Source organism: Nycticebus coucang, chromosome 13, assembly GCF_027406575.1.
Source record: "Nycticebus coucang isolate mNycCou1 chromosome 13, mNycCou1.pri, whole genome shotgun sequence".
In the NCBI taxonomy this organism is placed as follows: Eukaryota; Metazoa; Chordata; class Mammalia; order Primates; family Lorisidae; genus Nycticebus; species Nycticebus coucang.
In genome coordinates, this window is record NC_069792.1 from 60,932,035 (window position 1) to 60,958,279 (window position 26,245).

At 39.1% G+C, this 26,245-nt stretch overlaps 1 protein-coding gene across 2 annotated transcripts in view; it reads right to left on the reverse strand.

The window, feature by feature from the left end:
* Positions 1-210: 210 nt before the first annotated feature.
* STK3 (serine/threonine kinase 3) overlaps positions 211-26,245 on the reverse strand; it is a 393,987-nt gene continuing 367,952 nt past the window's right edge. For both annotated transcript variants that reach the window (XM_053559237.1, XM_053559238.1), the window contains one exon: positions 211-1,563. In XM_053559237.1, the coding sequence (XP_053415212.1) occupies positions 1,405-1,563 (159 nt within the window). In that variant the 3' untranslated portion in view covers positions 211-1,404. The remainder of the gene's footprint in view (positions 1,564-26,245) is intronic.

The following is a 26,245-nucleotide window of genomic DNA, read 5'->3' on the forward strand; positions in this document are numbered from 1 at the left end:
TCTCAGGAGGGGATGACAGAAGCAGAGTACCCTGCCAATCTAGAATGGGCCTAGAGCATAAGTGAGAATCACCTGTGTTATGTGAAGCCACTGAAGTTTCAGGGCTATCACCACTGTATAATCCAGCCTGTATTAACCACTATGCCCGCCTACCTTGGGAAAGACAGAGCCCAGGTCATGAGTTTAAGAAAAAAATACAAAGATGAAATATGCTGGGTGGCGCAGTAAAATTTATTTTTCTTTATGATTTACATGTAGTAATTAAACACACAAAAGAACAAACACTGTCAAGATGGCCATATGTAGCTTAGGAAACGACTGGTCCCAGTTCAATCATACGAATATTCATTCAGCAAAGGAATGAGTTTCTTTTTAATGGTTTTAATCTTTTTCAGTCCCCAAGGCTTGCAGAGTTCAGTACAAATGTTTTTGCTATTGTTTTATCATCAGGCACATGATGTTTACCAATTCCTAGACAATAAACGAAATCAACAAAAAAGTCTTGTGACAATAGGGCACATTTTCATAGAAGTAAATTTGATGAAGTTATAAAAGTTTGATTCAATTTAGCTATCAGACCTATACACAAAACATGAAACAATATTAACAAATTACATTTGTACTAAGTTTTTTCTTTTAAAATATTAACCATGCATTTTTGTGCAAGGGTTCCATTGATTTCTTTGGTTTTAAACATTATAGCTGTTTGACCTAAGTATATATAATTCTATTTGTACCAAACATCAAAAATCAAAAAAAGGTTAAACAAAATTTCAAAAAGGCAAAAATGGAATTATTGCTTCAATATAAAAAGGCCTAGTCCACTGGGCCTTTATTGCTTTGTTTCTCAACTATCTTGGAAATCAAGGAACATGCCCCATACCCTCCTACCTAAAGTATAATTTGGTTGTGCATTATCATTATTAATATGACCTTATTTTCACCAAAGCTATCCTGATCCTATCCTTTACAAACAAAATAAAGTGAAATAGCATAAATAAATAAGTTTGGCTATGGAGCTATAATAAATAGGCTACTAGACAGGAGTAGAGAATATTGTAATATAAAGCCCTTCGGTGTTATACAATTAAACAATAGCTTTGGATTTTCAAGGTCTCTAAACACAGCCTTCATTTTATAACACAATTATATTTCTGGTATGCAGCTGACAGAAAAAGAGAATATATTTCTATTGTTCTCATTATTTTAGGAGTGTAAACAGGGTGGATATAATTGTAAATTTGGCTTTTTGGGAATTTATCTGGGTATGTACCATTACCAGTTTTTGAACATTGCCTTAAAGGTAAAGCACAAATCTTAGGGATTACAAAAAGTCCTAATATTCCTTCCATTCTTAGTGGTTTCTTGGTCTCCAGAACAGTTAAAACAGAGAAGGAACTGAACTCAAAAGTTTTGCTGCCTTCTTTTCTTTGCATCCATTGCATCGAGGATAGGCTGTCTTTTTGCAGTGTATCTTTGTCGAAGTTCTTCTATTTCTCGTTCCATCATGGGGTCCAGAGCTTTTAACCGCATCTGTAGTTCTTCTAAACTTAGATTTTTTAACTAGATATAAAAAAATAAAGATATTAATTTAGTGAAATTATCCATAATACATTAAAGTCCAATGAGTTTTAGTATGAATGTTTCAGCAAATTCTTTACATCATCTTTGAAGTATGGCTCAATAATCACAAAAGGAATTCCTTCCCTGAGGAACCCAGAAGCCGTATCTTAAAAGAACCTCAAGTAATCTGCAATGAAACAATCAAAGCCTCTGCTTTTAGAAAAGAGCAAATGAAAACAAAGAGCTGTTGAAATTTTTAAAAAAGGTACAAAGGCAAATCCAGCACTGCCATAAACAGACTTTCAGTATATGTTCTGGGTACGGTCACTCTAATCTCTCTCATCTTTCCAGCTATGAAGTGCTGCCATGCAGAAATTACCCAACAAGGAGACAAGATGGCTGACTGAAGCCAGCGTTCCACAGAGGCTCCCATTCAGAAAGAGAGTTAAAGCACAGAAATTTAGCAAGTAACCTGGTGGATTTGAGCTACACCAAGAGAGAAGGTTTCAACCTTCTCCAACCTTCTGAGGCAAGGTGAAAACCCAAGGATACAAACAAAAGGTGCAAAATCCATCACCAAGCAGAAGGGAGTCCCCTCCCCCATGAAAACAGCTCGGAGTGCCCCACAAATGAGCAGAGTTCAAAGGTCCTCCCACTACACTCCACGGGAGAGACCCTCTAAAAAATGGACATACCTCCCCTGCTAGGGTGCCACGGTGTTCTCCTGCCAGGCATAAAACTGTATAAAACTGTATATATATTCTCTACCTGCAACTCTGAGCTCCCAGCACTCCCCTCCACTCTCACTGAGGTCTGGAGGCCTGTCCCTCAGGAGTCCAGATTTTTGGGTGATTTCTCGAGGGGTGTGGACAGAGCCTGGACTGCAGCTGGTCAGTGCTGACTCTGGGGCATGGGAGTGAGGAGAGGACGGTCGTCTGCACGGGAACCACACCGGAGCGGTGGTGCCCTGAGGCACAGAGCAGCAGCTGTTTTTCAGCAAAAATAGGGCTCACTCCCAGATATTCTGAAGCCACACCCCCTGTCTCCCTGGGCAACCAGAGGAGGCCGGTCACCTACTCAGGAGGCAACCACCACGGAACAGATCTGGGACGGAAACGCAGGCCCGGTGAGTAAAGGGTTTGCCTGAGGTGGTACTGGACTGGGTAAAGTGCAAGGACTAGAAATGCACTCGCAGATCCGGGAAGTTCCCAGGGCGGGGCTGACCCAGAGGACCACTTTACTGAGCCTAAGACTCACCCGGCCCTCAGGGGATTGTCAGTCTATAGACAAAGGAAGACAGGAGGCTAGAACTGACAGGTAACCGAATACAAACCTGCAGGAGCAAAGACAGGGTCTGAGGCACAGCCTCTGGGAACTCAAAACAGCTTCTCTTCTGCAGGGGAATTTAGCAGGGACAGAAACAAATTCCCGCAAAGTTGTTCTGTTCTGTTCTGTCAGTAACATCAATCAGAGGTGGGGCTGGAACTGAGTGAACACCCCCCAGCCTCCATCAAGTGCCAAAGTTGTCAAGCCTCACCTCCCCCTGCTAGATAGAGGCAGAGTGCAGCGGCCTGGCTGAGCAGAAATAGATTTCCTTCTGATTCAGGTAGGTGCAAACCACTGCAGTATCTATTCATTACAGGCAACTGGGTCAAAGCCCTGCGGGACTGTCAGTGACTGGGTGTGACAGAGGTGCAAGGAGGGGAAGGAGGCATCAACTTTCCCAGACTGATCTATTTGCTGGGTGGCTCTGCCTGACTCCACGCAGCACTGGAGCAAGCCTTATCAGAGTAGTCACCAGACCCCTGCCATCCAGTTGCTAGAGACCTTTTAAACTCTCCCACCTGAGACAGGTGCTGACTGAGACAATTGATTTGGACCTTTTGAACTGAGCCAATTGCCTGAGGACTATTCAGGTGGTGCCCTGGGTGTGTGGTTGTAGGAAGGTTTGATTTTCCTTTTCCAATTGTTTCCTGTCAGGGGCGAGGTGACTTAATTGCTGGTTATTTCTCCACAGCTGAGACTTCAACCCAGAGTAACTGTTTCACTAGGGTCAAACAGAAACCAGCTGAAAATAAGACAGAACCACTTAGCCCCACCACACCAAACAGGGCCCCAGTTTCTCAGGCCATAGCACTGTACTGGCCCTCGACAAAGCTCCAGGGGAAAAATCAAACGGTGTACAACAATCATGGGGCGGAATCAGCTGAAAAACACTGGTAACACGAATAACCAGAATAGATCAACCTCCCCAAGGAAAGATAAGGCAGATGTAACTGAAGATCCCATTCATAAACAGCTGGCTGAGATGTCAGAAATTGAATTCAGAATTTGGATTGCAAACAAGATTAATAAAATGGAGGAAAATTTGGAATTAGAAATTCGAACAGCAATTCAAAAGTTGGAATTAGAAATTCGAGGAGAAATTCAAAAGCTGTCTCAAGAATTTAACGAATTTAAAGACAAAACCACCAAAGATTTTGATGCACTGAAGCAAGAATTTGCAGCCCTCAACAATCTGAAAAATACAGTAGAATCCCTCAGTAACAGAGTGGAGCAAGCAGAAGAAAGGATTTCTGACATTGAAGACAAAGCCTTTGAATGCTCCCAAACTCTCAAAGAGGAAGAGAAATGGAGAGCAAAAATGGATCATTCTCTCAAAGAGCTCTGGGATAATTCGAAGAAAGCTAATATCTGCTTCATTGGAATCTCTGAAAGTGATGAAGTGGCCTCATTGGGCACAGAGGACCTTCTCCATGAAATTATGAAAGAGAATTTTCCAGACATGCCAAGAGATTCTGAAGTTCAGATAGCAGACAGTTTCAGAACCCAAGCACGACTCAATTCCGATAAGACATCCCCCAGGCATATCATAATTAATTTCACTAAAGTTGATATGAAGGAGAAAATTCTGAAAGGAGCCAGATTGAAGAAATCCATTACCTACAAAGGGAAGAATATTAGAATGACTGCAGATCTCTCTGCTGAAACTTTTCAAGCCAGAAGAGGGTGGTCATCAACTTTTAATCTCCTAAAACAAAATAACTTTCAACCCTGGATCCTGTATCCAGCTAAACTGAGTTTCACTTATGATGGTGAAATTAAATACTTTAATGACATTCATATGTTAAAGAAATTTGCCATAACCAAACCAGCTCTACAGGATATTCTCAGACCTATCCTCCATAATGACCAGCCCAATCCTCTACCACAAAAGTAAACTCACTCAGATACTTCTGATCAAACTCCAACTTCTACAGTAGTGAAAGGATTAAAAATGTCCACTAGACTTTCAAAAAACTCGATATCCCAAATTTTACCAGATTTATCAATATTATGTGAATGGCTTAAACTGTCCTGAAGAGGCACAGGTTAGCTGACTGGATACAAAAACTCAGGCCAGATATTTGCTGCATACAAGAGTCACATCTTACCTTAAAAGACAAATATAGACTTAGGGTGAAAGGATGGTCATCCATATTTCAGGCAAATGGTAATCAGAAAAAAGCAGGTGTTGCAATTTTATTTGCAGATACAATAGGCTTTAAACCAATAAAAGTAAGGAAGGATAAGAATGGTCACTTCATATTTCTTAAGGGTAATACTCAATATGATGAGATTTCAATTATTAATATTTATGCACCCAACCAGAATGCACCTTAATTTTTAAGAGAAACTCTAACAGACATGAGCAACTTGATTTCCTCCAGCTCCATAATAGTTGGAGATTTCAACACTCCTTTGGCAGTGTTGGATAGATCCTCCAATAAGAAGCTGAGCAAAGAAATTTTAGATTTAAACCTAATCATCCAATATTTGGATTTAGCTGACATCTACAGAACATTTCATGCCAACAAAACTGAATACACATACTTCTCATCAACCCATGGAACATACTCCAAAATCGATCACATCTTAGGTCACAAGTCTAACCTCAGTAAATTTAAAGGAATAGAAAGTATTCCTTGCATCTACTCGGACCACCATGGAATGAAAGTTGAGCTCAGTAACAACAGGACTCTGCATACTCATACAAAAATATGGAAGTTAAATAACCTTATGCTGAATGATAGCTGGGTCAGAGATAAGATTAAGAAGGAAATTGCCAAATTTTTGGAACAAAACGAAAATGAAGACACGAATTATCAGAACCTCTGGGATACCGCAAAGGCAGTCCTAAGAGGGAAATTTATGCACTGCAAGCCTTCCTCAAGAGAACAGAAAGAGAGGAAGTTAACAACTTAATGCGACATCTCAAGCAACTGGAAAAGGAAGAACATTCCACCCCAAACCGAGTAGAAGAAAAGAAATAACCAAAATTAGAGCAGAATTAAATGAAACTGAAAACAAAAGAATTATACAACAGATCAATAAAGGTCAATATTTGACCTTTTTTGAAAAGGTCAATAAAATAGATAAACCTTTGGCTAACCTAACCAGGACAAAAAGAGTAAAATCTCTAATTTCAACAATCAGAAATGACAAAGACGAAATAACAACACCCTCCTCAGAAATTCAAAAAATCCTTAATGAATATTACAAGAAACTTTATTCTCAGAAATATGAAAATCTGAAGGAAATTCACCAATACTTGGAAGCACATCACCTTTTAAGACTTAGCCAAAATCAAGTGGAAATGTTGAACAGGCCCATATCAAGTTCTGAAATAGCATCAACCATACAAAACGTCCCTAAAAAGAAAAGCCCGGGACCAGATGGCTTCACGTCAGAACTCTACCAAACCTTTAAAGAGGAATTAGTACCTATATTACTCAACCTGTTCCAAAATTTAGAAAAAGAAGAAAGACTATTCAACATATTCTATGAAGCAAACATCACCCTGATCCCCAAACCAGGAAAAGACACAACAAGAAAAGAAAATTATAGACCAATATCACTAATGAGTATAGATGCAAAAATATTCAACAAGATCCTAACAAACAGAATCCATCAACACATCAAACAAATTATACATCATGACCAAGTCGGTTTTATCTCAGGGTCTCAAGGCTGGTTCAATATCCGTAAATCTATAACTATAATTCAGCACATAAACAAATTAAAAACCAAAGACCATATGATTCTTTCAATTGATGCAGAAAAAGCTTTTGATAATATACAGTATCCCTTCGTGATCAGAACACTTAAGAAAATTTGTATAGAAGGGACATTTCTTAAACTGATAGAGGCCATCCACAGCAAACCCACAGCCAATATTGTATTGAATGGAGTTAAATTGAAATAATTTCCACTCAGATCAGGAACCAGACAAGGCTGCCCATTGTCTCCACTGCTCTTTAACATTGTAATGGAAGTTTTAGCTATTGCAATTAGGGAAGAAAAGGCAATCAAGGGTATCCATATAGGGTCAGAAGAGACCAAACTTTCGCTCTTTGCAGATGATATGACTGTATATCTGGAAAACACCAGGGATTCTACTACAAAACTCTTAGAAGTGATCAAGGAATACAGCAGTGTCTCAGGTTACAAAATCAACATTCATAAAATGGTAGCCTTTATATATACCAACAATAGTCAAGCTGAAAATACAGTTAAGGACTCTATTCCATTCACAGTAGTGCCAAAGAAGATGAAATATTTGGGAGTTTATCTAACAAAGGACGTGAAAGATCTCTATAAAGAGAACTATGAAACTCTAAGAACAGAAATAGCTGAAAATGTTAACAAATGGAAAAACATACCATGCTCATGGCTGGGAAGAATCAACATTGTTAAAATGTTCATACTACCCAAAGCAATATATAATTTTAATACAATGCCTTTTAAATCTCCACTGTCATACTTTAAAGATATTGAAAAAATACTTCGTTTTATATGGAATCAGAAAAAAACTCGAATAGCCAAGACATTACTCAGAAATAAAAACAAAGCAGGAGGAATCATGCTACCAGACCTCAGAGTACACTATAGATCGATAGTGATCAAAACAGCATGGTACTGGCACAAACACAGAGAAGTAGATGTCTGGAACAGAATAGAGAACCAAGAGATGAATCCGGGTATTTACCGTTATTTGATCTTTGACAAGCCAATTAAAAACATTCAGTGGGGAAAAGATTCCCTATTTAACAAATGGTGCTGGGTGAACTGGCTGGCAACCTGTGGAAGACTGAAACTGGACCCACACTTTTCACCATTAACTAAGATAGACTCTCACTGGATTAAAGATTTAAACTTAAGTCATGAAACTATAAAAATACTTGAAGAGAGTGCAGGGAAAACCCTTGAAGAAATTGGTCTGGACGAGTATTTTATGAGGAGGACCCCCCGGGCAATTGAAGCAGCTTCAAAAATACACTACTGGGACCTGATCAAACTAAAAGGCTTCTGCAAAGCCAAGAACACAGTAAGTAAAGCAAGCAAACAGCCCTCAGAAATGGAGAAGATATTTGTAGGTTATGTCTCCAACAAAGGTTTAATAACCAGAATCCACAGAGAACTCAAATGTATAAGCAAGAAAAGAACAAGTGATCCTATCGCAGGCTGGGCAAGAGACTTGAAGAGAAACTTCTCTGAAGAAGACAGGCGCACGGCCTACAGACATATGAAAAAATGCCCATCATCTTTAATCATCAGAGAAATGCAAATCAAAACTACTTTGAGATATCATCTAACTCCAGTAAGATTAGCCTATATCACAAAATCCCAAGACCAGAGATGTTGGTGTGGATGTGGAGAAAAGGGAACACTTCTGCACTGTTGGTAGGAGTGCAAACTAATACGTTCCTTTTGGAAAGATATTTGGAGAACACTTAGAGATCTAAAAATAGATCTGCCATTCAATCCTATAATTCCTCTACTAGGCATACACCCAGAAGACCAAAAATGACATCATAACAAAGACATTTCTACCAGAATGTTTAGTGCAGCCCAATTCATAATTGCTAAGTCATAGAAAAAGCCCAAGTGCCCATCGATCCACGAATGGATTAATAAATTGTGGTATATGTACACCATGGAATATTATGCAGCCTAAAGAAAGATGGAGACTTTACCTCTTTCATGTTTACATGGATGGAGCTGGAACATACTCTTCTTAGTAAAGTATCTCAAGAATGGAAGAAAAAGTATCCAATGTACTGAGCCCTACTATGAAACTAATTTATGGCTTTCACATGAAAGCTATAACCCAGTTATAACCTAAGAATAGGGGGAAGGGGGAAAGGGAGGGGAGGGAGGGGGGATGGAGGGAGAGGGAGGGTGATTGGTGGGATTACACCTGCGGTGCATCTTACAAGGGTATATGTGAAACTTAGTAAATGTAGAATGTAAATGTCTTAACACATTAACTAAGAAAATGCCAGGAAGGCCATGTTAACCAGTGTGATAAAAATGTGTGAAACGGTCTATAAAACCAGTGTATGGTGCCCCATGATCGCATTAATGTACACAGCTATGATTTAATAAAAAAAAAAAAGAAAAAGAAAAAGAAAAAGAAATTACCCAACAAAGTGACAAGACCAAAGAAAGGGTAAATTAATTGTTCCCCCTCACCCTCCATTTTACCAAAAGCTCAAATTTTAAGAACTCAGTTAATCAGAAGACTACATTCTACAGAATATTTTTTACCCTAACCATTTTGATAAAACATGGTTTTCAATTTATAATTCAAAATATCACAAACCTGATATTATAAACGGTACTGTGTAAGTTGTGATGTTGACTTGGCCCATTTGAAAATGAAGTGCCTGTCAAATTTTTGCCATATACATTACAGTTTAGTTATGCTGGCTACTGGGACAACAATAACACGTGCTTATGTTTCTGTGTAACGGCAGGAGGAAGGCTTTGTGTCACGTGTGTAAGGGGTACACCTGTTCTGCTACTGAACCTCTACGGCAGCCTGAGGTTCACTGTATTTATTATACGCTGAAACATTAAGACATAGATTATCTCCTGAGAAATATATTTTAGGTATGTCATCAGACTGTATATTGTATGCCCTGGAATACATAACCTAATACATTGGGCTTTTAGCTGGTTAACATTAAAAAACTAAGATTTTGGCTGCTTTAAAAACTGACTATTAAAGCAATGGTCGCAGGCAGGTGGTTTAAAAAATCTGTTAAACCACAATGATTTACAGAATGCTATCGCATACTCAGCACCTTAGATAGGTACTATATCCAAAGCAAAGAAGTACTAAACTATTTCCCTGCCCTTAAGAAATTTAGGGATTAGTTGGAAGGGCAACACTAGCAGCTATAAACATTTAAGGACTGATGTGAGGCCCTATGTAAATGAGCCTTATTGAGTGTGGTACCGATTACAGTGAGAGGTGTTTGACTCAAGTCCATGAATAAGATTCTCATGTGCAAAAATTCTGCATGTTCATGTGTGTTTTCTCAGAGACAACATCTATTACTTTGTTTTCCTTTGAAGTAGATTCCCCTCCAAAAAGAACGGCATCTCCCTATAAATTCAGGGTAACTTGGGGAGAGTGGAGACCCCCTACTGAGAGTAGGGACTATGCCCGTTCTCAAAGAGCAGTGCACCTGTAAGCAGTGTGAAGTCCCAAGAAGGAGGCCCCTTCCGTGTTAGGTAGGACTAAGGACACCAGAGAAGTAGGGACTCAGAAGAGGTCTCTGCTGGGGTGTGAGAAGGAGGCTCGACAGGCCAGGTGGGACCCCAAAAGCCAGGCAAAGCAGGGCTTGGACTTGAGGAAGCCAAGATCAATTCTGTAGTACGAAACTTATATAAGAGTAATCCAGAGTTAGGTTTCCTTTTCTATTCTTTTTTGTGTTTTTGAGATGGGGTTTCTCTCTATTACCCAGTCTAGAGTGCAATGATGTCATCAGAACTCACTGCAGTCTTGAACTCCTGGGTGCAAGCAACCCTCCTGCCTCAGCCTCCCAAGTAGCTGAGAGTACAGGTGTGTGCTGTTATATTTGGTTTTAAAACGATACAACTTGCAACTTTTTTGTTTTAAGACGATAACTGTCTTTGGTTGTTTTTGAGTCAAGCTAGAAAACACTCTAATTACTTATAGTCACCAAAAATAGCATTTCTCAGCTGATTCTCTACTTGCCATACCTGGCCCTACATGACTTCTGCTCCCAAAAATCAAATCCATTCTCAGCTGAGGAAGATTCTGAGGATACTGAAAAGAATGAGTCACAGTCTCTAAAGAAAATTCAAAAGAGGAGTTCCAAAAATATTTTGAGAAATGACAGGGTTATGGGAAAGAGTGTATCGGCTCCATGATGATGACTCTCAAGGTCAATACCACTCATTTTAGTGTATAAAAAGTTCTCAATGTGTAAAATAAGTCCTATTATTTTTTAGTCATATCTCACAAAAGAACCTTTTTATATTATGCCATAATAAACATTTATACATAACACAAAGTATATTATGTACTTTCTTCATTGATTTTTTTTTTTTTTTTGTAGAGACAGAGTCTCACTTTACTGCCTTCGGTAGAGTGCTATGATGTCACAGGACTCACAGCAACCTCTAGTTCTTGGGCTTCCGCGATTCTCCTGCTTCAGCCTCCCGAGCAGCTGGGACTACAGGCGCCCGCCACAACGCCCGTCTATTTTTTGGTTGCAGTTCAGCCGGGGCTGGGTTTGAACGCGCCACTCTCAGTATATGGGGCCGGCACCCTACTCACTGAGCCACAGGTGCCACCCTCTTCATTTATTTTTAATACAAATATTAATCATGTATCCATTATATGCTCAATGCTATTTAAATCACTGTGGGGATAAAGAATAAGCCAACAGGGAAACTTGAAACTTTCTGAACTGTATAAATAGGTGATGGTGACTTGAAGGGCTAGTGTAGACCACACAACCACATTTCTCTGACAAAGATGTGCCCAGTTACTTCTACATAGGATCCAATTCCCCTTCCAACTTCTTCAACATTGTCTCTATTTCAGCCTATGTTAATCATTCCCAACTCTGTATTTCATTATGACTTTCATAATTTTAAAAACACAAGTTAGTGTTTAAGATTATGTATTATTTTATAATTGATTTTAACCCATGAGTTTCATGTCCATACTCTAGATATTCCAAAAAATATTTAGACTTTGGAGTTTTGTACATACTCCTATAAACTATCCAACAATATTGCTAAATAAACATGACATGAAAGAAAGTAGATAAATAAGAATAACAATAAATGACTCAAAGGAGTGGGTTGCTCTAGGGTGAGGACATATCATAAAGCAAACAATTATCTTTAAAGTTTTTTGCATTAAGATATTCCTGGCAGGGCATGGTGGCTCATGCCTTTAATTCTAGCAGTGAGGAAGGATTGCTTGAGGCCAAGAGTTCAAGACCAGCCTGAGCAAGAACAAGACCCCTGCCTACAAAAAAAATAGAAAAACTAGCCTATAACCGTCATGCACCTGTAATCCCAGCTGCTCAGGAGGCTGAGAGGCAGGAGAATTGTTAGAGCCCAGGAGCATGAAGTTGCAATGAGCTATGATGATGCTCCTGCACTCAAGCCCAAGTGACATGGCGAGACCCTATCTCAAAAAAACAAAATGAAACAAACAAAATACAAACAAAAAAAAACCATTCCTCTAAATATTTTATACTACCTTTGCAGAGGGGCAAACTGCCAATAGTTTATGAATATTATATTACAGTAATTGACTGATTCAGGGAATGAAGCTACTTAGAAGAAACATTTGCCTGCTCTGACAGACTTTTATGTTTTCAGTGTGTAAAACTTACGAAGAACTGTTTAGTCATGTCAGAGAACCATGTAAAGTACTGTTAAGAAATCAGGCATTCCATAAGTGAATTATCGTAATAAAGTACCTAAAGCTCAGTTCTTCAAGTGACAAAACTTTGTTTCAATCATTTTAAACAGAAAATCTTTCTGAAGTATTTTATAGAATATATTGCCTTCTAAGCAGAGTACATAGAACCTAAAACAACCTTTCTTTGGTGGCAAGTTGTCATTATTAATATCTATTACTAATTTGTGTCACATATAATTTTCTCACTCTGTTTTTGATGTTTTATTTTCATCTAATGATGAAAATAATTTCATCTTTTCCTTTTGGTCATCATTGGACATGCACCCTTCTATCTCTACGTCAAGTTTGCTTATCAACTGGGAGCCACAAAAGCCAATTAAACAATTTTATAAGGTATTATACTAAATAAATATAGGTTGTGAGTGAAAGCTTGAGGCTGTTTTAGAAAAGACAGAAAATAACTTCAGTGGTAAAGGTTGTCATACGCCATTCTAGTGTTTTTATTAAAAAAGGATATAATTCCAGATTGGTGGTTGTGTAAGGTTGAGGTTGCAGGAAATCTGACTTCTGCACAAGCTATACATACAGCTATGTCTTCAGGGGGGCTGCTAGAGAATTTCAGAGGACCCAGCGATTAAATTACTGAGATTTTCTATGGACCAAGCACAGCTAGAGGTACGGAGATGAATAAAACATTCTTCCTCCCCACAGACATTCCATTCCAGCTAACTCAGTGAAAGATGACTAAGCTGAGAAAATGGGAAACAAGATGGGGGAGAAAAAAAAACAACATGAGCAGAAATGTACAAGGCACATGAACGCTTGGCATCTTTGGAAATGTCCAGTACACTGCTCAGATTTGAAAAGAATCTGTGTGAGGAGAGGAACAGAAGATGAGGCAGGAAGGAGAAGGCAAGGCCAATAGCTTTGGGACTTAACTATGTTGCTACATACTTTCTACGACAATAAAGAAATGCTGCGTAATTGAGCATAAATGGTGACATGATCATGTATGTGCTTTAGAAACATATCTCCAGTAGCAGGTATAGAAGAAAATCCATTGCCGTGAGACAAAAATAGAGGCAGGAAAACACATCAGCACATTATAGCAACAGTTGTGAGAAGATAAACCTGGACCAGGACGATGGAAGTGCTAACTGTAAAGAGGAGAGGGATCTGAGAAACCTTGGAAGCAGATTTGGGAGGGTTTGCTTTGTTGACAGACTGATTATGAAGATCATGAAAAAGGAAGGGTTACAGATACTTCTGGTGTCAAGTTTGGGTTCTGGGTATTGATACCATAAATAAGGTAGAGTAATGAAACTGACTTTAGTCCTGTTGAGTTTGACTTATGAGTAAGGCACAAAGGTACAGATCAGGTTTGGATCGTAATTTGGAGTTTACGGGGTCAGGAGAGAGATCCAAGCTAAAGATAGAGGCTTAGGGAATCATAAGTGTTTAGACTACGACTGAAGCCCTTTATGAGAAGTTTCCTCCCCAATCTTATACTCTGCCTATGAAGTCCAATAGAAAATAATCTCCAAACCTTAGCACTGTGGTTGGAGACTCCTTCTCATTAAGTTAACAGAAGAGAAACATCAGTAGTTTTCTAAACGCTAGATTATGATGTTGTACAGACAAAAACCAGAGAGGTTAACTGGCTGAATTTTTTACTTTTTATACTGTGATTTATATACACAAACTTTTGGCTGGGTTTTGATTTCTGAGTAAGCCCTAATGATCCTTATTTAGCACTTGGTGTTTCTGTAGCTATTAAGCCTCCCACAAGCATGAAAATGCTTTAGGGAGGAAATGTGGCAGAAGTGGCTTTTTCAATGTCTGTCTGGGAAAATAGTACTGCTACTGTCCGATGCCTGTATAGTAAAAAGGTTCATAAACCAGATAAAATTTTATGAAGATTTATAATGATAAAAATGGCCCTGTAGTATTGTACAATCTACTATTATCCTTATAAAATGCTAATTCAAATTAAAATACTGGGTTTTTTTTTTGGCTAATCAGGATAATAGGAGGAAAAGTTAAGCTTCCTAAATTAATACTGATATTATTGTGCCAAAAATTTCCTTCATCAAAACCTATTTTCCTGAAAATCTTTATGAAAAGGGAGGGAAAATACTTCAGATTTATATTTATATATCAATGGAGTTATAGCAAATTGACTTGAATTTATATTTTTTAAATATACAAAAGAAGTATTACTTATCTTTCTGTAGTACACAAAACACAAGGTAGTTAGTTGTATGCTGGCTTACTAATTCCAAAATAAATGCAGGAGTAGACTAACGCTGGGGTTACAAGTCTTTGATTCACATTCGTCACAGTTCAGAATTTATTAAGTTAGTAAACAGAAGAATTTTTAAATATGCATACATTTGGAGTTTTACTATATGTGAGCATCTGTACAAAAAGGAATAATTCATCTGGATACATTTTATCCAGATGAAATGTATTTATACATTATAGGATAATTCTATTTAACAAAATTTCGTTTTTAATTTAATGATAAAATAGAACCTGCACAATTGACAGTGGTTCTCAAATCTTCAAGCCTTAACACTGTGAAAGGATATCGTAGTGTGATGATTTTTACAACATGAAAGACACAGCTGGATTAAATGAATACATTGACTGACACGCGGTGGGAGGAAGAGTTTGAATATGAAGGCAGTGGAGCAGAAGCTACAAGCTCTTCAAAAACACAGTCAAGAGAAAAGTTGAGTTTCAGAACAATTCATTACCTGAAGCTTTTTCTGTTTTACTCACAAAAATTTTTGCTTTCCTTAGACATTTGAAATGGAAAATATCAGAAGGCAAGACATGTTAATAAGGGCAGAAAATAAAATCAATTTCCATAAAAGGGTTTAAGCTGAGAGCAGGTAAATTAAATTGTATAGGCCTGAGAGAAACCAATTTTGAGATCTGAAATTGTTAAAAACCATTGTTTATGACTAAGTATTTGTTTAACAAAAGCATAAACTACAAAATTGGGTCTGAGTTAAACCTTCATGAAATCTCAGTGCAAAAGGGAACCTCAGAGAGTGAGGCCTGTGGCTCAAGGAGTAAGGCACTGGCCCCATATACCGAAGGTGGTGGGTTCAAACCCGGCCCTGAGCAAAAAAAACTGAAAAAAAAAAAAAAAGGGGGTGGGGACCTCAGACATCATCTACTTTAACCTCCTTATTTTAGGTGAGGAAATGAGAGCTGGTTTGCTAAAGGTTACACTCTTGGCAGAGACATGACTTGAACTGTAAGTCAACAGCACTTATTTTTTCCAATACCATACTGGATTATTGGCACTCAGTTACTATACTGTATACAAGTTTTTGGGAGAAAACCCTAAACTTACCTTCCAATTCTCATTTCCTCTGTGTGTGCGTGTGTCTAGACTGGACCACCAATGAACCAAATCTATGACACAGCAAGACATGTTATAAAGGGATGTAGCTAGCTCAGCTCAGGTATGAAACCCTTTTCCTGTCTGGTTCAGAAGGAAATAAGGCCCAGAATCCCATTTGACTCTTAACATCTTGAGGACAGGGTAATTCACATTAGTCTCAAAGTATCCATTTGTGACTCACTAGATACCGATGTTTTGTGCTTTTCTCATTAAAACCTAACAGGTTTTCTTAGGTGGTTTAAAGTAGCAGGGAGTAGAAGAAAGACGGCAAAAGAGAGTGGAGTCATGCTAACTGCCTTCTACCAAAGGACAAGCATCCTGTTTAATTCTGTAAGTTCAAATTAAGTAATTGTATAATATGAAATTCCACTGGAATTCTGGTCATGTTTCCAAACAGCAAATGTTATTCAGATAACAGGTACAAAATGACCAGGTTTGATATTCATAATCTGTCAGAGAGATGAAAATGTTGAGTCACCAAAAGTGAGTGTGTTGCTGAGAAATTGCCATGGTCATCAACCTGAGCTGGGAAAAAAAAAAAAACGTTTTTAAAAGTATTCAGCTACAAAGACCATAGTGAATAGAAAACGCTGTATATGACATTTTTATAGGACAGTCTTTTAAAATGAAATAAACAGTAGAAACTCAGTGAAAAGTAGAGCTGCCATCTTTAAGCTTCAGATCAGTTAGCAGACTAGAATCTTTTACTTCTTGTAAAAAGTTTGTTTACCAAAAACACCCCCCCAAACTTCAAAGAAACACCTAAAACTTCTCAACAATAATAATTAGATGGATACTTGTTTTTAAGTTAAATGAAAAAGTCAAAACTATTTGTCAGTAGGAATCAAACATTTTGTTTGAAAATTGGTATTGTTTGGTACATGTATGACAGCTTGAATAAGGAACTTATTTTGTTTATAGCCCTGGCTTATCATATTTCATCCAGAAGGTAAGATTATAGATCAACATCAAAAAAATCACATTTCTCGGTATCTCACAAAGAAAATCCCAGTACAATTTATGCAATTACTAATTCCTTTACTAGCTTTCGCATAAAACAGCAGCACAAATAACTCAGAGACATGAGAGGAGGGAGAATAAAGATTAAATCAATCCACTGATATTTCTGACAGTTCAAACTTTTAACAATTAATCATTCCTACACTCTACTTGAAGCTTGCCTGAAAGGCTCCTTATTATTGATCAGGAAGAGCTGTCAGTAAAATTAGAGCTTCCTTTAAGTTTACATATCCAGACTACTATAAGAATGTAAAATAGCCCAGTCAAGTGATAAGATGGAATTGCCTTCTAAAGTAATTCCATCTTGGCAGTGCCCGTAGCTCAGTGGGTAGGGTGCCGGCCACATACACAGAGACTGGAGGGTTCGAACTCAGCCCGGGCCAGCTAAACAACAATGACAACTGCAACCAAAAAATAGCCGGGCATTGTGGCAGGCGCCTGTAGTCCCAGCTACTTGGGAGACTGAGACAAGAGAATCACTTAAGCCCAAGAGTTTGAGGTTGCTGTGAGCTGCGATGCCATGGCTCTCAGTGAGACTCTGTCTCAAAAAAATAGTTTCTCTGGGTTTGGACACATGTATGTGTCCAATATTAGAATATCACACAGGACAGTTTCACTGCCCTAAAAGTCTCCTATGTTCTTCCTATTCCCCTACTCCCCTCAAACTCCTGGCAACTGCTCATCTTTTTACTGTCTCTATAGTTTTACCTTTTCCAGAATGTCATATAGTTGGAAACCACAGAATATGTAGCCTTTTCAGATTGGCTTCTTTTACTCAGTAATATATATGCATTTAAGGCTCCTTCAAGGCTTTTTGTGGCTTAATAGTTCATTGTTTTCTATTGTCTATACGCACCAGTTTATCCATTCACTTACTGAAAGACATCTTGGTTGCTTTTAAAAATTGCATAAATGAGATACCGTTTCAAGGTTTACTGGGCATACAAGTTGCTGGAATAATCAGTCTGTCAAAATAAATGAGAATCCACCACAATGAAGTAAATGGTCATACATGTTAATGTTAACACGTTTAGTCAAATAGTTAATCAAGAAAATCCTATACAAGGTTTGATATGTTTACTGAGAAAACAAACTCTTCCTAGCAACTGTTTAAATAAACCTCACAGATGCTACAGACCTTATTAGTGGCCTGTGATTAAAAAAATATGGATTTCTAATATTGTATCCTGACTCATCTATTTTCCCATCTGTTAGCAATTCGAACAACATGAACAATCAACAGAATGGCTAAAAAAATAATATTCTATGGCAATTTTGATGCTGAATTGCCTATAGCATTTTGTAAGATTTACCAGTACATGTCTTGGACTGTTTTGAGTTGTTTGTGGCCTGGAACAATATACTCCTTTCCCCTTAATATTCCATTTTAATTAAAGTTTTTACTGTGTTGAACAGAATCTGGTTTGGTTTTAGAAAACACTGTTCATGGAGGCTGCCACACTCATTTTATTAATGAGAGTGGGAAACACAGCAAAGTACTAGCAAAAAATCCAGTCAAGCCCATGGATTAGTTTAGAAATATATAAACAGGTAAGGGGCCTCTGTCATTAAGACCAAGCATTAGGGATAGTAAGTTAAACAAAATTAAAACATTAACACATTAAGGCATTTTCCTGATTACTTTCTGGTACTGAGAACACAATAAAGGAGATTTCAAGTTAATCCAAACTACTATGAAGTCTGTTTAAAGAAAACTCTATGTACGCATTTAAAATATGCATTAACAAGGCCGGGTGCAGTGGCTCACACCTGTAATCGTAGCACTCTGGGAGGCCAAGGCGGGTGAATAGCTTGAGCTCAGGAGTTTGAGATCAGCTTGAGCAGAAGTGAGACCCCTATTCTACAAATAGCCGAGTGTTGTGACAGGTGCCTCTAGTCCCAGCTACTTGGGAGGCTGAGGCAAGAGTTTGAGGCTGCTGTGAGCTATGATGCCATCGCACTCTACCCAGGGCGACAAAGTGAGACTCTGTCTCAAAAAACAAAATAAAATATGCATTAACAAAAATAAGATAGTGATCATTTCAGGCACTTGACATACTATCAAAGCTGAATTCCTCACTATAAATCCCTCATAACATCTTTAAAGTTGCAGTAACATCAGATACACTGGCAGACTCCTCTCGCCCAAATAGACAATATTTTCCTTATCCTGTGCTGAGTGGTCTAGGTCTTTGGCTGAATGAATGACTATAAAATGGGATTATAACTGAAAACTACCATGAAACTTCGTTTCAGCTGTTTAACCTCAGCACATCTAGAAGAAATTAAGACATTTGTATTTCCATTCCCAAAGAAAAGCGAGAAAATGATTTCTTGTGGATGTAAGCAGAGGAGGAGGGGAAAGTGCCCATGATTGACTATTTGCAATGCACTGTACACCATTCTTAGTGTTGTGCATTCAGTCATTTAATCCTACCCGTCACCTTAGGGGTAGATATTACCAATCCTGTTTTAAAGGTGAGGACACCCAGACCAAGTTACTTAACCTAATTCACACAGCTAGAGCTACTTATACAGGCACTCAAAGACAATATCAAACCCACCAACAGAAATCTGGATCAGATCCTGTTGGGAGCTGTTTTGGGGGTCTCCCCAAAATTACCAAAACACTTCAAAAGCCAATTATCATGTAAAACAGTTTTTAACAGACTATTTATAGATTAAAAATAAGGAAACATTACTTAAAAAAACTCCACCTTTCTTACCAGACTGTACTAAGTGTTTTACTTATGCATTATGTATTTTAACCATAATTCAGGCCTTATGAAGTAAGTGTATATATGTTTTAAGCATTTTTCTATATAATAAACTCTCTGACAAAATAAAACATTTCCAGCCCTTTGGGATGGATTTCATAATTTTTTAAAAAATTTCATAATTTTATCTATAAAAAGATATCCCTGACAAAACCAATAAAAGGTTATATCACCTGTACATACAAGTGAGACTTGTGTCTGTTTACACTGTTTCACAGATGGTTTGGTGCTGTCTTCCTCTTGGATCGAGCACATACGATAAGAGCTGATGTGCATAACTTCAATTATTGTGTCCTGGAGAAATCCTGGACACCCATTTAAAAAAGGAATGATGAAATTTTAGTTGCATTCCTCGATGGCAGTTGAACACCCATTCCTTAAAAGATGCATTCCTTTTATGCTTTTTGGTTTCTAGTAAGTAGTTTTGCTTGCTAAAAATAGCAGGAAAACTTGATTCATGCCCAGCGCTGCTATATTATAAGCAGCTCTAAAACTCTAGGCCCAGGACAACAAAATCTGAATAACTCAAAACCAACTAGTCATTAAATCTTTTTGGATATATTAAGGGGAGATGAAAGGTTTTATCAGCTTTGACTGATGTCTTACCTTAGTGATTCTGCTTAACACAAATAGTTTAAAACACTGATGAAGCTATAAATAAGATTAACAAGTGATTAACTTTCTTTCTATACTTCGAATTTTTTAAAAACTATATGACAAATATTTCTTATGGAAGATCACAAACATTACAAAAAAAAGTGCTTAAAATATATCTGTAACTAGCTATTGGGTAGTCAAATTTCCGTGGAGTTATTACATATATTAAAAATAGTTTAATTTTTCTCCAATCACACTTTTTCAGCTATGCTCTGCCAAATTTCTTTGACACATTCCTTAAGGAATCTTGGGCAGATCTCACTGATTTCTGGTCACTTTTAGTTATTAAAAGTCAGACCAATTATAAATTTCAATCACATATTAAATATAACTCTTGCCCTTTCCCTCAGCATGGTATTGCACAAGTTTGCAGTGGCAGGGATGATGTCTGTATCCAGAACCTTCTCCTCATCACTTTTTAAGCTCTAGCTCTTCTGGTACTGGGAGCTAGCTGGAAAGGAGACAGGATTTTATTATGAAATTGTCAGTGGGGCAAGTTTGCCTGATCTTGTTCTTGTTTGGCTGATTAGTGGTAGTTTGTACACAGAAGGTATGTGGAGGGGTGCGTGTGCATGCCCATGCATGTGTGCGTGTGGTGGTCCATAGTATTCTGGTGCTACTCCTTTTATCGAGGGGCAGCCCAACATCTTTTTTTCTGGGTGACATATTGTCTACTTTGGCCTATGAGCCATATGGGCAGCATTATGGCCTTTCACCTCCTCTTAGTAGACAGAGATCATGGAGATTCTCCATACTTTCCAGGGATGACTGGTACCCAAGGCAGGTGAGGGGTCCCCTCATCTTTTTTCCTAGCACATTACACCATGGTTCTTAGTTACCCTGCTGACAAATCTTTAAGAGAGAAGCTGGTATCAGTGTCTATGTTAATATATTCTTCAGACTCCACGAACTTGCTTACTGAGCTCTGCGTTAGTGAGAGAGCAGTGATTCAACTAGCTCCGTAAGCAGCTTGCTGGGGTACCAGATGCTGATATCCTTTTCCTGCAGGCACACCACTCTCTGCAAATGACTCTCTGGAAGTCTTTTCTGTGTTCTTCCCCTTCCACCAGACTCTGAATTCCTTCAGGATGGGGACTTTTTCACATAAATACTGCATCCCCAGTGCCTAGAACACTGATTGGAACATTGTATGGGCTTAATAAAGATTTACTAAATAAAGGGAAAATGGTGAGGCTCTTAGCAATCCTTGGGGGGAGCTAGCTGGCTTCAATGATTTGGTGGCTGTCTTTAGGATGTGAGGTACTTACCACCTGCTGTTTTTAGCTGTGGACTCTAGTGCAATTCTGTAGCACAGAAAGTCGTTTCCAACATTGTAATGTTTTTTTTTTTTTTATTGTTGGGGATTCATTGAGGGTACAATAAGCCAGTTACACTGATTACAATTGTTAGGTAAAGTCCCTCTTGCAATCATGTCTTGCCCCCATAAAGTGTGACACACACTAAGGCCCCACCCCCCTCCCTCCATCCCTCTTTCTGCTTCCCCCCCCATAACCTTAATTGTCATTAACTGTCCTCATATCAAGATTGAGTACATAGGATTCATGCTTCTCCATTCTTGTGATGCTTTACTAAGAATAATGTCTTCCACTTCCATCCAGGTTAATACGAAGGATGTAAAGTCTCCATTTTTTTAAATGGCTGAATAGTATTCCATGGTATACATATACCACAGCTTGTTAATCCATTCCTGGGTTGGTGGGCATTTAGGCTGTTTCCACATTTTGGCAATTGTAAATTGAGCTGCAATAAACAGTCTAGTACAAATGTCCTTATGATAAAAGGATTTCTTTCCTTCTGGGAGATGCCCAGTAATGGGATTGCAGGATCGAATGGGAGGTCTAGCTTGAGTGCTTTGAGGTTTCTCCATACTTCCTTCCAGAAAGGTTGTACTAGTCTGCAGTCCCACCAGCAGTGTAAAAGTGTTCCCTTCTCTCCACATCCACTCCAGCATCTGCAGTTTTGAGAGTTTGTGATGTGGGCCATTCTCACTGGGGTTAGATGATATCTCAGGGATGTTTTGATTTGCATTTCTCTAATATATAGAGATGATGAACATTTTTTCATGTGTTTGTTAGCCATTCATCTGTCGTCTTTAGAGAAAGTTCTATTCATGTCTCTTGCCCATTGGTATAAGGGATTGTTGGCTTTTTTCATGTGGATTAATTTGAGTTCTCTATAGATCCTGGTATTAACTATTAGCGCTTAAAAAATCTGTGTGTGGCATTAAATAGATGAATTTGAAGTAAAGCAAAATGACAACCTGGGGAGAACAGTATTTTTCAGCATATCTCACTTATTGTATTAGAAACTACTCCCACCTTCCCTTACATGTTTATTATTTATGTCTGATAATACCTTGGATTTGATAATAAAGAACTCATCCTTTTCTTAGAAAATGGCTTCTGCCAAAAAATTCTTCAAAATGAGACAGACGAATGGCTAACAAACATATGAAAAATGCTCACCATTCCTAATCATCAGAGAAATGCAAATCAAAACACCCTGAGATACCACCTAACTGCAGTGAGAATGGCCCACATCACAAACTCTCAAAGCTGCAGATGCTGGCGTGGATATGGAGGGAAGGGAACACTTTTGTACTGCTCCTGGGACTGCAAACTAATACAGCCTTTTTGGAGGGAAGTATGGAGAATCCTCAAAGAACTCAAATTAGACCTCCCATTTGATCCTGCAATCCCATTACTGGGCATCTACTCAGAATGAAAAAAAAACCCTTTTATCATAAGGACATTTGCACTAGACTGTTTGTCGCAGCTCAATTTACAGTTGCCAAACTGTGGAAACAACCTATATGCCCACCAATCCAAGAATGCATTAACAAGCTGTGGTCTATGTATACCATGAAATGCTATTCAGCCAGTAAAAGAGATGGAGACTTTACATCTTTTGTATTAACCTGGACTGAGGTGGAACACATTCTTCTTAGTAAAGCATCACAAGAATGGAGAAGGAAGACTCTAATGTACTCAATTCTAATAGGAAGGCAGTAGATGTCCTAATACTGGTGGGGGTGGGGTAGGGGAATGAGGAAGCGGGTAGAGGGGAAGAGGCAAGGGGTTTGGGGGGTCACAGTATATGGCACAACCTCTTGGGGTGGGACACAATTAAAAGAGGGAATTTACCTAAGAAGTGCAATCTGTATAATCTAATTCTTTGTACCCTCAATAAATCTCAAACAATAATAACAAAAAAGAGCTAGAACAGGTTTAACTGTGGCAACACTGTCCCTCCCACACAATTAAAAAAAAATTCTTCAAAATGATAATAAATACAATTACTCCTTGGGAAAGTATGCATGGAATAAAGTGTACTAGGAGAACATCATTCTTATTATTATCACGGAGTGTGACTTTATTAATACAATTCTCTACTTCAGTGACATCACAATACTTTTCTGACAATCTAATACTATCTTCACATAAGGACGTAAATATTCACTTTTTAAAAATCTATAAAATAGTTTTAAAATAAAACAGGATTCAGCTAAAACCCACAACTCATGAAATTCAGATAATAGTTTCTTTATATTATTTATTTATTTTTGAGACAGAGTCTCAAGCTGTCACCCAGGGTAGAGTTCCACGGCATCACAGCTCACAGCAACCTCAAACTCTTGGGCTTAAGTGATTCTCTTGCCTCAGCCTCCCAAGTAGCTGGGAATACAGGTGCCTGTCACAATGCCCAGCTATTTTTTTGTTGCAATTGTCATTGTCATTCAGCTGGCCCGGGCCAGGTTCGAACTTGCCAGCCTTGGTGTATGTGGCTGGCGCCATAACCACTGTGCTATGGGTGCCGAGCCTATAATAGTTTCTTTAATAGTGAGGCAACAAGAAATAGAAACAAACAAGATTCTTGATACTTTAGTTTTGAAGCATCTAACTATGAGTTCTTTTAAAATACTATAGAATATAATAAATTGTGGTATATGTATACCATGGAATATTATGCAGCCTTAAAGAAAGATGGAAACTTTACCTCTTTCATGTTTACATGGATGGAGCTGGAACATATTCTTCTTAGTAAAGTATCTCAAGAATGGAAGAAAAAGTATCCAATGTACTCAGCCCTACTATAAAACTAATTTATGGCTTTCACATGAAAGCCATAATCGAGTTATAACCTAAGAACGGGGGAAGGGGGAAGGGGGAAGGAGGAAAGGGAGGGGGGCGGAGGAAGGGTGATTGGTGGGATTACACCTGTGGTGCATCTTACAAGGGTACATGTGAAACTTAGTAAATGCAGAATGTAAATGTCTTAACACAATAACTAGGAGAATGCCAGGAAGGCTATGTTAACCAGTGTGATGAAAATGTGTCAAACGGAGAGATTAAAGATGGCGGCCGAGTACAGCTTCCCTGCAACTGGGAATAGCGAGACTGGGGAGACAAGACTCCAGGCATCTCTGGTCAGTGGGATCTGCCTATAATCATCCCTTTGAGGATATAGGGAGCCAGCAAGGGACTTCTGGACCCCAAGAGGAGGACAAAAACAGTGGAAAACTGGCAAGTGGTTGCGTATGTTTGATCGACCCAATCACACCAGCAACCATAAGTACAAGCAGCAGTGAGACTGCAAACCGGAAAGGCCTTACCTGTGAACTGTTTCGGTGTTCTTGGACTTGGCACTCAGTTGAACTGCCTTGGGGAGAGCTCGAGCAGGAGTGTGGAGAACTTTAGGCATTGTCTGGGGCCCCAGACTGAGCCACTGAGCTGGGCGCAGGAAGCCATTGTGAAAGAACTGCCCTGGCAAGCTCCGCACTCAGGGTCTCAGAGCAAGGATTGGGTGGGTCAAAGTAATCTACTGACTGAGCAGCCTAAAGGCAAGGACTGAGCTACCTTATAGCCTTAATCCTTAGGGGCAGAGTGAGATGGTTTTGGCACACTGGAGCCTTGGGCTGCTGCCCTGGGTGGAGTGCCGTGACGTCACAGCTCATAGCAACCTCAAACTCCTGTGCTTGGTGCCGCCCAGACCTCCATAAGAGCTGTGCAGCGACCCCCAACCGGTGACCTGCAACCACCAGGCATCCACATTCCCTGACCAGGAACTGCGGAAGCCACGCAACCCTGCGTCCTCCCTCCTGTGTCCTCCCAGCTTCCACACTAGCCCGTTCATCTGGACAGGGACTCTGGTAGCTGCATGCCTTTTGGAGCCCTCCCTGCCTCTGCGCAGAGCTCATCTCCTGGCCAGAGACTGCTGGAGCCTTGGGCTCTCTGTGCCAAAGTCACTGGGCTCCTGGCACTCCCAGAACCGTGCACGCCACCCCCAGCCCTGTTGCTGGATCCGGGCATGTCACAAACCGGAGCTGCTTCCACAACCAGAACTCCCTAGCTAGAGCAGCCCCAGAGGAACTACACAGGGTCACTCCTTACAAAGATATGGCAACAATAGAGTGATCCCGCTGGGGTCTAATCTTGGAGAGACACCTCCCCAACTCTGAGGACAGCCAGAGGCAATGGTGAAAAACAATCATGAGGTGAAATCAACAGAAAAGCTCTGGCAATATGAATAATCAGAGTAGATCAACTCCCCCAAGGATCAATGGGGCAGAAACAGCACAAGACCCCATGCACAAATAGCTGAGATGTCAGAAATTGAATTCAGGATCTGGATAGCAAATAAGATCGAAATAGAATTCCAAAAGTTATCTCAAGAATTCAACAGATTCAAAGACCAAATGACCAAAGATTTCGACACAATGAGGCAAGCAATTGCATCCCTCAAAGATCTGAGAAACACAGTAGAATCCCTCAGTAACAGAATGGAGCAAGCAGAAGAAAGGATTTCTGGCATTGAAGACAAAGCTTTCGAATGCTCCCAAACCCTCAAAGAAGAAGACAAATGGAGAGCAAAAACAGACCACTCTCTCAGAGAGCTCTCAGATAATTTGAAGAAAACCAATATTCGTCTTATAGGGATCCCTGAAAGTGATGAAGTGGCTTCACAAGGCACAGAGTCTCTTCTCCATTAGATTATGAAGGAGAACTTTCCAGACATGCCAATTCCGAAATTCAGATAGCAGACAGTTTCAGA